The sequence below is a fragment of the Ipomoea triloba genome, chromosome 6 (genome assembly GCF_003576645.1).
Source record: "Ipomoea triloba cultivar NCNSP0323 chromosome 6, ASM357664v1".
Lineage (NCBI taxonomy): Eukaryota > Viridiplantae > Streptophyta > Magnoliopsida > Solanales > Convolvulaceae > Ipomoea > Ipomoea triloba.
The window spans coordinates 4762716-4775465 of NC_044921.1; the positions used below are offsets into that span (position 1 = coordinate 4762716).

At 42.5% G+C, this 12750-nt stretch overlaps 1 protein-coding gene across 1 annotated transcript; it reads left to right on the plus strand.

Annotated features, from left to right (window-relative positions):
• Positions 1 to 1547: 1547 nt before the first annotated feature.
• On the plus strand, positions 1548 to 3365 carry LOC116022935. Its single transcript, XM_031263847.1, has 4 exons — positions 1548 to 2037; positions 2128 to 2256; positions 2841 to 2892; positions 3131 to 3365. The coding sequence occupies exons 1-4, from the start codon at positions 1852 to 1854 to the stop codon at positions 3139 to 3141; spliced, it is 378 nt and encodes a 125-aa protein (XP_031119707.1). The 5' UTR covers positions 1548 to 1851; the 3' UTR covers positions 3142 to 3365.
• The last annotated feature ends 9385 nt before the right edge of the window (positions 3366 to 12750 follow it).

Here is a 12750-nt window from a genome sequence, read left to right on the forward strand (position 1 = left end):
ACAAAAGACACACCAAAGTACGTCCCAAAACCTAGGGAAGAATGGACGAGTGATGATAGGAAGAGAAACAACCTTGACACCATTGCCAAGGATATTCTCTTCAGGGCAATAGATGAAACCATCTTCCCACGAGTAAGGAAGTGCAACACGGCTAAAGAGGTATGGGACACTTTGATGTTGATTGGTGAAGGTGACGAACAGGAAAAGGAGAACAAACTCACTGTGGCGATGAAGAAGTTCGAGGATTTCAAGATGAAGCCAGGAGAGAGTATCGACAGCATGGAATCTCGGTTCATGAAGCTGTCAACCGAAATCAGTGATCTCAAGAAGGAGATTCCACAAAAGGAGCTAAACCTGAAGGTCTTGCGAGGCCTTACCAAGGAGTGGGAAATGAAGGTGATTACAATGCGTGATCACAGGGATCTGAAGAACACCACAACCGACCAACTATTCAGAGATCTCAAAGCCTTCGAATTTGAGATGTTTCCGAGAAATGAGGACGTGGTGGACAGACGGAATGTTGCATTCGTTGCTGATCAACCATCCACATCCTCAAGGTCAGATCCTAATCCCACAAACCTTTTATTTGACGAACAATTTGCTCTTTTTATGAGAAAATTCAGAAAATTCATGAAGAAGACACCGGAGAGCAATACAAGTTCACCTTTCTCCTCAAGAAGGAAAAATGAAAGATATCCATCCAGAAGGACGGAGGAAGAAAACCAAGGTCTATGCTACAACTGTAGAAGACCAGGACATTTCAAGGCCGAATGTCCTTACCCACCGGTAAGCAAACATCAAGGCCAAGAAGGAAAAGATTCCAGAAGGAAAGAGAAATCCAGGGAAAAGCCAACACAAGGAGGCTTCAAAAGCTCATCAAAGACCCATTCGCGCAGGAAGGCGCTTGTGGCTGAGGAATTTGAGAAGGCAATCGAGGAGTCCGAGACATCAAGCTCTAGCGAGAGCAGCAGCAGCTCAGAGGATGAGAGGGGGCTCATCTGCCTATATACTACAAAAGAGGAGGATCAATGCTTAATGGCCATTAACAATGAGGTAACCTCCACTTCCACTACAAGAAAAGTCACGATTCGCGACGGAAAATCACAACGGAAACAATTCCATCGCGATATAGCGACGAAATCGCAACGGAAATTATTTCCGTCGCAATTTAACGACGGAATTTTTTTCCGTCGCGATTCTTGGCGCAAATAGGGAAAAAAAACCGCGAAATCTTGGTGGCAAAAAAATTGCGACCAATTTTTTTTCCGTTGCGAAATAACGACGAAAATGACGACGGATTTAATTTCCCTAGTAAAATGGCGACGAAAACTACAACGGAATTTATTCCGTTGCTAAAATATCAATTTTCGTAAAAATATAATCAATTTTGCGACGGAAAATCACGACGGAATTATTTCCGTCGCAAATCATTTAGGACCAAAACGAAGTCGTCTTTGTTTTTTTAATCGAGGCATATTTAATTAAAAGAAAAAAAAACTATAACCCTAATTCATTTATCTCTTCATACACTGTAACACTCCAAAAGATTCCAAATCAGCGGCCCTAAACTCCCTATCTCTCTCTCGTTTCTCAAACTATAACCCTAACCCTGTCACCCTCTTTCGTATTCCTCCTCGGCGAGGACCTTTAGACCATAGCAGCACAACAACCGGCGACCTTCCGTCTCTCTCTCTTGCTCTCGTTCTAACCAGCAGGGGAACCGGCGGCAGAGCAGATTGACGGTGGTGGGAGGATCGGGCGAGGACCTCCAGCGAACAGTAGCAGATCGGAGCAGTAGGTGGTGGTCTCTCCGGCGTGGCTGGTCAGTGAAAAACTCCATCGGAGCAGTAGATGGTGGTTTCTCCACTTAGCGAAACCATCTCCAGATCTCCGACGCCCGTCATCTCCTTCGACTGCGATGCCCGCCACTCAGCCGACGACCTCCATCTCCTCCCCGCCGACGCTCTCCACTCTGCCGTGACCTGCAGTGAAAGTCACCGCCGACGACCCCGCACACCACTGCCGACGCCACCGTTGGTAAATTTAATATTTCGAATATTTATTTATATTTTTCGAATTTTTTGTTATTTTGATTTGTTGTTATTTATTTAGATTTTTTTTTTGAAGGAAAAATGTTTGCATTATAACATTAAAATGAAGTATGAAGAGTGTTCAAAGTTGGTGGTAAATCAGTATTCTCCCAGAACTTCAAACAGCACAATACCCATCAAATTAGGGAAAACTTGCAGGCAACAGGTTATTCATGTTTAATTTCAAAATTTGTGGTTATTCATAGGCTTTCACTTAATAAGCTACTGCTTGGTTAGCTTTCACTTTAAGTTATTGCTAATTCTTATGCATTTATATTGCCCACTTTCACTTGAATGGAAATGGCCTCTATTTTTAATTCCCAAATGGAATTATGGAGCTACCCCTGTGTGGATTACAAGCTTTCTGCCCTTGCCTCTAATTAGTAATTATGTTAATTGCTTCTTTTACTTTTAATTCATTAATTCTAATTGGAGTAATTTTTTTAGGGACACTACTAGTAGTAGGAAGTTAGGAAAATGCAATTAACTTGAATCATATAATAAACTCAAGTTTCTAGAACCAATGTTTGCATCTATTAGGGGAAAGTTATTGTTCTCATAATATATTGCTTACACATTTTGAATTCTTATATTATGGTGTATACACATTCTATATTTATTAAGATTAAGAGAGAGAGAGAGAGAATCTGCTTTGATAGCAGAAATATCTCTAGCTCTTTCTTTAATCTCTCTACTTTGATAGCAGAAATTTCTCTAGCTCTTTCTTTAATTTCTGTTTTCCTTTGACAGATAAGCAAGAAGCTTGAGCACATTCCAAAGCAATATCATCTTTCTGTGGGAGGTAAGTCAGAATTAACATACACCTTGCAAATTCCAGCTGCAAGTTAGATATAAATTAGACTATAAATTAAAGCTGTAAACATTCATTGGCATTCTTGTAGTTTCCTTGGTGATTATGTAATACGTTTCCTTGCTCTAATTTAAGCAAGACTAGGCTAAGAAGCACTTCAATCTTTGTTGTTAAAGTTTGATAATAGGATTAAAAGCTAAAGAAATTGCTCTAAATGCTATTTGTGCAGTGGCCAAGTGATGCTGCTCTTCTTCTTGTTTGCTGCTCTTGTTTTTTCCTGACGAATGGAAATTGGTTTGAAATTCACAAGGAGTAGAGGATATTTAATTTTAATGTTGATCATGTTGTTATCATTACTATGTAATGAACTCATAATGTGTATATTTTATCATTAAGATTGAAATACTGTAATTTTTAGAATTTTAATTATTTCATTATATTGAGAGCTACAGTGTGCAAAAAAAGAAATATTGTTGTTTTGTTTTCCTTTTATTTTTTTTTATTTTTTTAAAGGGTATCCGCGTCTGTTGTACAAAGAACAGTTGCAGATACTTTTTTATTTTTTTTAATATTTCATTGCTAAATCGCGACAGAATTGCGACGGAATTATTCCGTCGCCATATTTTCACGACGGAAAATTCCGTCGCGATTCCGTCGCCATATTTCGCGACGGAATTTTTCTGTCGCAAATGGAAATACGACGAGCTGATAGACGACTGAACGAATTCCGTCGCAAAACCTGTTTCGCGACGGAAAAATTCCGTCGCGAATCGCGATTTTTCTTGTAGTGTTCTACATCTCGCTGCTCAATCTCTACTTCTCAATGCTCTTCTTTTAGAAGTGATGAGGATCCCTTCGAGACCATGGAATTACTTAGGAGGGACCTCAACATCGCTAATATCACTCATGCTAAAGTTTTGGAAGAAAACAGCATACTAATTGCTGAAAAAGAGATGCTTAAGAATGTCTCGAAAGAGAATTCGGAGCTAACTCTCAAAGTAAGCAACTTAGAAGCTGAAATAATCCAGCTTAAGGAGAGTGCAAAGCTCGAGAGACTAGAGAGCTTAATCTTAGAGAGGTTATTGCATCATATACTAATTCCTCCAAAGCTGTGGAGAAAATGGTAAATGATCATAGACCTACAAATGATAGAACCGGACTAGGGTTCCATCAGAAATGTCTCTCGAGAGATAAACAGACTAACGGTTTGGGAACTTCAAATAATGGAGGATCTCAACCCAAACCGAATAAGGGTCACAAAGGACCAACAGGAAAGACCAGAGTAGCTATTCACAGACCGTCCCTATACACTAGCAATGGAAAGTATAGGAAAGCTAAGAAGAATGGTCGGGTTAATAATACGAGAGATCACCTAGCTATCTCTCGCAAGGCCATTCCGAGTACAAGAAAAGCTACACTCCATATAATGTGCCTCAAGGCAAATATGGAAGGTCTGAGATCCATAGAAATAGGAACTCACGGATGGAGGAAAGCAGACACTACCCATCCGATGAGGATTGGTCACAAGAATATGAACCATGGAACAAACCTCAGTTTCAATGGTACCACGTGACCAAACAGGCAATGAAGGGCATGGTGCGTAAATTCGAGGTTAGGCCTCAACCCAAACTGATTTATGCACCTAAAAGGCCCAGAGTCTTTGCTAGCATTCCTTATGATTATCAATCGTATAATGGCTACGTTGCACCTAGGCCTGGATTAATGGGCCCAAGGTATAAATGGATGCCTACTCACTAACCAATCAGGACCCAAAGTTTGGGTACCTAAATCTGCTTGATTTACATGCAGGACACCAGGGACGTCGGGAAATCTAACACTGCTAGAGAACATCCAACCTATCGAAGGTCCCTTGGTGACATTTGGAGACAACGAGAAGAAAGGACGCACGAAGGCTGTTGGTGAGATCCATAAGAATGAATTGGTGATCAAGGAGGTATCCTACGTTGAAGGACTCAAGTTCAATCTCCTCAGCACGAGCCAATTCTGTGATAAGGGCTACAAAGTTATCTTCACCAAAAGAAAGTGCCGGATCATACAAGAGGAATCTCTCGAAGTCGTCCTGGAAGCGATAAGGAAAGGAAACATGTATATAGTGGATTGGAGATCTGCCAAACCATACCTATGTATGCTAGCAAGGAGCAAAGAGGACTTATGCTGGGATTGACACAGTAAGCTTAGTCATCTGAACTTCAAAACTATCAACAAGCTTACTAAGAGGAACCTTGTAGAAGGACTGCCCAAAGTTACGTTTCGAAAGGACAAGATTTGTGAGGCATGTCAACGTTGCAAACAGATCAAATCCTCTTTCAAAACTAAGACCGAGACATCATCTACTAGACCATTAAGTCTTCTTCATATGGACTTATTTGGCCCGGTAGATCCACCCAGCATGAGAGGAAGAAAGTACACTCTTGTGGTAGTAGATGACTACACAAGATTCACCTGGACCGTGCTCTTAACCAAGAAAAGCGAGACAAAAGTTGCCCTACCAAACCTCTTGAAGCAAGTTCAAGTTGAACAGGATGTCTCGATACTCAAGATTCGGTCAGATCAGGGAGGAGAGTTCGTTAACCAAGTGATCGAGAGCTACTGCAACGAGAATGGGATTCATCATCAGTTGTCAGCTGCTCGAACACCTCAACAGAACGGCGTTGCTGAAAGGAGGAACAGAACTCTCAAGGAAGCTGCAAGGACCATGCTCTCACAAGCCAATATATCTCAGGGATTTTGGGCAGAAGCAGTCAACACAGCATGCTACACCCAAAATCGGTCCTTGATCGTGAAAGGAGCTGGACAAACTCCGTACGAGTTGTGGAACGGGAGGAAACCGAATGTAAGCTACTTCCACACATTCGGATGCAAATGTTATATTCACAATAATGGAAAGACTCAGTTAAGGGCATTTGACGAAAAGGCAGACGATGGAGTATTTTTGGGATACTCATCAACAAGCAAAGCATTTAGAGTCTTCAACAAGCGGAGATTGGTGGTTGAGGAATCCATACATGTCTCTTTTGATGATAGAGCATCAGCAGATCAACCATCAAAGTCAATTGAAGCGGATGAAAGTCCTAGGGAAGTTCAGCCGGAAACTATCGAGAGATCAGATTTACCTCTCGATGGGAAGCAGTCGATAGTTCGAGACGTAGCAGAACCCCAGTCAGAATCAGACGACGAAGAGACCACAAAGAAGAATGCTACTGACTCAGTTGATCCAATACAGATCATATATGATCTTCCTACTTCCCAACCTGCAACCGAGGCGTCAACTGAGGAGCCACAACCCGATCTAAGATAGCTGAGGAGTCACCCCGCTGATCAAGTGATTGGAGACGTACGTGACAGAGTTCAGACCAGATCAGCATACAGAGAAAGCATGATTGCTTGTTTTCTATCTCAAATAGAGCCTAAGGTGATCGATGAGGCTCTAAGTGATCCAGATTGGGTGCAAGCCATGCAAGAGGAACTTCATCAGTTTGAGAGAACGACGTTTGGGAACTAGTTCCGAGACCTCATCATCAGAATGTCATTGGAACAAAGTGGGTTTTCAGAAACAAGATGAATGAGGATGGAGTTATTGTTAGGAACAAGGCCAGACTTGTTGCCAAAGGTTACTGTCAGGAGGAAGGAATAGATTTTGATGAAACCTTCGCTCCGTTGGCACTTCTCGAAGCCATTCGCATCTTTCTCGCATATGCCGCCTTCGAAGACTTCAAAGTGTATCAAATGGATGTCAAGAGCGCTTTTCTGAACGGACTTCTTGAAGAAGAGGTGTACGTTGAACAACCTCCGGGTTTCTTGAAGGACGTGGGAGCTGACAAAGTATACAAGTTGAAGAAGGCACTTTACGGCTTGAAACAAGCTCCGAGAGCTTGGTATGACACTTTATCCTCTTTTCTACTTCAGTGTGGGTTCACCAAACGCCTAGTGGACAAAACATTGTTTAGAATTAAGGATGGGGATCATATCTTATTGGTGCAAATCTATGTGGACGACATCATCTTTGGGAGCACCAATCCAGACTTGTGCGAGAAGTTCTCCAGTTTGATGAAAGGGAAGTTCGAGATGAGCATGATGGGAGAACTCAACTACTTCCTTGGATTACAAGTGAGATAGCTTAAGGAAGGTATCTTCATCAACCAGGAGAAATACACCAAGGATCTGCTCAGGAAATACAATATAGAAGGGAAATCTTCAGTCAAAGTGCCTATGGGAACCTCTCTACGTATCGATGTTGACAGTGAAGCTATAGAGGTCGATCAAACTACATATCGAGGTATCATCGGATCTCTTCTTTATTTAACTGCTAGTAGACCAGATATATCCTTTGCAGTAGGTGTATATGCTAGATTTCAGGCAAGTCCTAAGGAAAGTCACCTCAATGCATCTAAAAAGATCCTTAGATATCTCAAGGGTACGCAAAGTGTAGGACTTTGGTATTCGAGAGGTGGATCTTTCGAACTTATGGGATATTCAGATGCGGACTTTGCCGATTGTAAAATTGATCGAAAGAGCACATCTGGGACATGTCAGTTTTTAGGTGGGAGAATTGTCTCATGGTTTAGCAAGAAACAGCCTTCGATAGCTACAAGTACCGCTGAGGCAGAATACGTAGCAGCTGGAAGTTGTTGTGCTCAAATTTTGTGGATGAAGCAACAATTACTGGATTATGGTGTTGAATGTAAAGAGGTTAAGATCATGTGTGACAACACTAGTGCCATAGCCATTACTCAAAATCTAGTGTTGCACTCAAGGACGAAACATATTGATATCAAGTATCACTTCATCCGAGACCATGTTGAGAAAAAGGATATAACTTTGGAATATGTTGCAACGGAGGAGCAACTAGCAGATATTTTCACAAAAGCGTTATGTGAAAATAGATTCTCTCAACTAAGGTTAGAATTGGGAATGATAGAATTGGGTTGAACGGTCAAATCTTATCTTCTTGTATTTAGTGCCATGAACTGTTTCGCATGTGAGGGGCAGTTTCATCAACTTTATGGCAGCCTTGAAGTTACAACAGCATTGAATGGTCATTCATATAGCTTCTCGTGACTCAACAGTGCTTAAGTTTTTGGGCTATAAATAGAGGTGTTTCTTCATCAATTCTTGTCATCAACTTCTTCATGGAAAAGAAGAAAGGAAAAAATTATGTACCATTCTGGTATAGAGGAAAGAAATCGGCAGTTAAGTCCAAAGATTTTCAAGGAGAAAACTATCCAGAATTAACGAAGGGTGAACAGATTGCGGAGCTTCCTGATAATCCAAGCAAGTATCCTATTCCCATCCAAGGTGAAAGGATCCCCAAATGTGTGGAGATCCACAATGGTGGGATACTGGAATCAGGAGAAGAGTCTCGTATAAGTGGGACTCCTACAGCTGCACATTCCGGAAAAGGATCTCCCTCAACCAAATGGAGAACTAAGGGAAAGGGAGAAGGAGCCTGTGAGGAGTGCAGCAGCGGAGAGGTAGAAAAGAACAAGAAGAATTAGCCACCTCTAGTTCTGTAACTAGAATAAATAGGATTTTAGATGGCTAGTTCCTGTTCTTACGTTTGAGACCTAGAGGGATCTCTGTTGTTTAAAAAACACCTCTAGGAATCAAATAGTATATTGATTCATATGTAATGTATTTGGAAATCACTAAATGAACTTAAGGAAATGTTCCAAGTGATATCGTTTGGATGAATCAATCTTGTTCTTCTTGCAATCTGTGTTCGAAAGGTAGTTCGAGAGATACATACTTAGTTTGTTCAAATACGTTATGTCTCGAAGAAGGGAAGTTCGAGAGATCACTTCGAAAGATAACAAACTATCCCTCTATGTATCTCAAAAATGGAGGAATAAGGAGGGTTAGGGATCAATCACTCAGGGGGAAGATCCTTAACCACTTGAACATGATGCTATGCGTTTAACCAGATCAAGACGGAGGAATAAGGAGGTTTAGGGATCAATCACTCAGGGGGAAGATCCTTAAACTAGTACAGTCGAGTGGTCACCTTCGAGAGGTGAAACTAATATGTCCAACGGATATATGTGGAATGGCTATTTTGGAATTTAATATTAGCCACGTGGTCTTCGGTTACTGACGGTTTTCCAAGAATTAAGGGCACTATCTTGATTAGTGGGAGCACGCTTATAATGTTATCTTATTTTATAACCCCACTTTTGAATCCTAAACCGTCCCATATCTTCCCAAAATACCCTTACCATACCTTATATGCATAACCGTTATAGAAGGGGTATTTCTGTACTTCCATGCTTTTCAAATTAACTGGGATCCTATTTCGGGTCAAACTCTCAACCCTACCCATATACCCTACCCGAATCCACAAGATATAAAAGCCAAACCCATCCTCCTTACCCCGTTACAAGCTCAAACCAAATCAAGGTTGAAAAAAACGCTAGGCGCCCCCTAGGCGGCAAGGGGGCGCCTAGCGCCTAGGGCGCCTAGGCGCCCGAATTATTTTTTTTATTTTTTTATATATTTTTTATTTAATAAAAGGGATATGTGACAGAAAGCTCATTCACATCGCTAAAGATCTCAGATCTCATAGCTTCTGGAAAGCTCATCGCATTGCTACGTAACCTACGATCTCTCAAATCTCAAATCTAAGCTTCATCGCCATCCATCACCTCTCAGATCTCAAAGCTCCATCGCCATCCATCACCTCTCAGATCTCAAAGCTCCATCGCAGCGGCGGCGGCGACTTTGCACAGTTCGCAGCAGTTCGACCTCCTTCGCGGGTGGTGGTGGTTGTGGAGCCTGTGGTTACCTCAATCAGAGGCGGGCAGGTGGCGACCCATCTCTCTCGACCCAGAGGCTGCAGTGCTTTTTCCGGCGACCTCCTTCGCTTCTCTCATCGCTGCTGTCATTTTTTCCGGCAAAAAAAAAAAATAAAATAAAAAAGGGAGGGGCTGAGACGGGGCGGCCGGCTAGGCGGTTTAGGCGCCGGCTAGAGCGCCTAGGCGGCCGGCCGCAGAGGAGGCCGAATCAGGCCTTCCTCGCGGCGGCCGCCGGCCGCCTAGGCGCGATTTTTGCAACCTTGAACCGAATACCCAAAAATCCCCAAATTCCAAACACTGTACTCTAAACTTATTAAAAGCGCTCGCTTTTGCGCTTAAGCCCCAAAGCGAGGCGAGGCGACAGCAATTCGTCTCGCCTGAGCAAGGCGCAGCTACATGAAGTAGCGCACGCTTTCTTGTGCTTTCCGGCCAAAGCGAAGAAGCGAGAAGCGACGAAAAAGCATGCTTTTGTTTGAGAAGCGAGTCAATGGTCAACTTTTAAATTTTTTTTTTAAACAAACAAAACCGTTCAGTCGCAACTTGCGAGTTGCGATTGCGAAACCTCTCATTCTCACTCTGTCTGCGCCTCTACCTCATTGCCGACCATCACCCGCCTCCTTCTGAGCTGCCGACGTCCACCATCCTCCTCGCTGGCAGACCCTACATCTGCCTGAGAGCCCAAGGTAAGTTGACGCTGTTTCCTCTGGTTAGGTGTTTAAGTATTGTGGAGTTTGTGGATTTGTGGAATTTTGTGGACACTTGGAGTCTTGGAGAGCAGAGAGGAAAGCTGGGAGTGTTGGGCTGTTGGCAGCTGGCAGTGAGGTAGACTGGCAGAGTTTTTTTTTTTTCCTTAAAATTAAGTTGTGACTTCTAAAATTATTATAATTAAAATGTTAAATTCAATTACATATTTACATTTAATTCAAATATTCAATTAAATTTAAACATTTATACTTTATTATTTGATTGAATAATAAAAATAAAATACTTTATTGTTGCTTTGTTGACTACTTTGTAAATATTTGAATAATTGCATTACTATTTAAATATTTGGAGTTTTTGACTATATATATATATATATATATATATATATATATAAAAATATTTTATATATATTTAAAGCGTCGCTTTGCATGAAAAAGCGACGCTTTGCTTTGCGCTTTCACTTTAAAGCAAAGCCCGGCCTCATCGCTTTAGTGCGCTTTTTTGCTTTAAAAAGTTTGTTGTACTCATTCCCTCCAAAACATCAAACCTTCAACAATGGCGTCCGAATCATCATCATCAACCTCATCTTCCGAAACTTACCAGAGGGAGTTGAACCACATACGGACTCTTATTAAGCAAGTCAAGGCGGGAAGTATCCTTGACAGAGATGGCTTCGTTAATCACTCGACGAACCCAAAGCAGGCTGAGAAGGTTCTCAAGAAGTTCGAGAAGGCCGGGCTCATGAAGTACATGACGCATGATTATCGAACCATCCACGACCTCGACTTCACCGAATGGTTCGTAAATGCCAAGGTCGCAAAGGGCAAGATTGAGAGCCGATTCAATGAGATTGACATCACGACCTCGGTGGGTGACCTACGGGCTGCATTCGACTTTGCCACATCAGAAGAAGCAGTCAAAAACCTCTCGAATTACAGTTTGGACAAGCAAGCTTTCTGGGATAAAATCCGATTGGAGAATGCACCATCCAGCGCAACCTCTGCCCTCCGCAAGTACCATTTGAAGGAGAGGTTTGCAATTGCAGTTGACCTCATTATGAAGTTCATCCTCAGCAAGGTGTCCGGAACCGATGAGATCAATCTGGACATCCTCAAAATCCTCCATGCCATCTGGAACAACGTTCGAATGGACTAGGCAAACATCATATTCAACTTCCTAAAGCAGCAAGTGCAAGGCTCAATCTCAAATGCCAACCAGTCGATCAGCAAAAAGGTTGGTTTCGATTTCGTTGTTCAATATATGTTAAACTTAAAGGGTTTACAATTGAGGGAAGGGAGGGAGATTCATCGAAATACCTATATGGGTAGGACGAAATCTCAAGCTCCAAAGTCTAAGGGTGTAAAGATTGCACCCTCTCCCTCAAAGCCTAAAGGAAGGGGCAAGAGGAAAGCCCAATCTGTCGAGGAAGATTCTGATAATGCACCACCGGGTGTATTGATTAAGAGGGTTGTTCTAACAAGGAAGGCTAAGAAAGCCAAGTCTGATGATGTCACTAAGCCTCGAGAGGTGGCACCCTCTGTCATTCCAGTACCATTCGAGGACAGGGCACAGGCCCAGGGGGAACCTCAGGCTACAATGGCTGCTGAGGTTGAGAGAGTGCCCCTACCAGGTCCATCTCCGGTGAGATATTTGTTGCTTTGCATGTTGATGATGGTGTTGGTGCTGTTGATGAGTTTGCGGATATGTCTCGAGAGGAGACTCGAGAGTTCGAAGGCACTAGGATCAGTGATCCAGTGCAGGGTAATGTTGAGGAACCACGAGAGGTGGTTCGAGAGATGACAGTCTCAGCAGAGGAGGTTCGAGACGTAGCTCACAGTCCAGAACCTACTGGGAACGACTTTTCAGAGGCTGTTATTGATGATCAGGGCACTGTGGTCAGGGACCCAGTGCAAAGTGTTCAAAATGTGGAGTTAACAGCAAATGAATCCGCTCAAGTTGAAGGATCCATAGCCAGAGTGATAGCGGATGTAGAGTCAGGTGACGATCTCTCTAATCAGGACCGAGAGATCAATGCACAGACTGTGCATGATGCACAAATTATGGAAAATCAATCTGCGGGGCAGATTGATATGGAAGAAGAAGTGGCTGCTCAGTTGGGACCTTGTGCTGAAACCGATATCAATTTGGATGATTTGTCCAGAGTGCTTCGATGGATCAACTGGAGAACAAGTCCTTTTCACCAACTGGTAGCTCAAGCAGCAGCAATGGAGGCTGAGGAAATCTTTGCACTGAATTGGTTACAGATTACTGAGATCCCAACCAATGAACTGCAAGAGCTAGCCCATGAAATGCATGTGACCAAGAGGAATCTTGG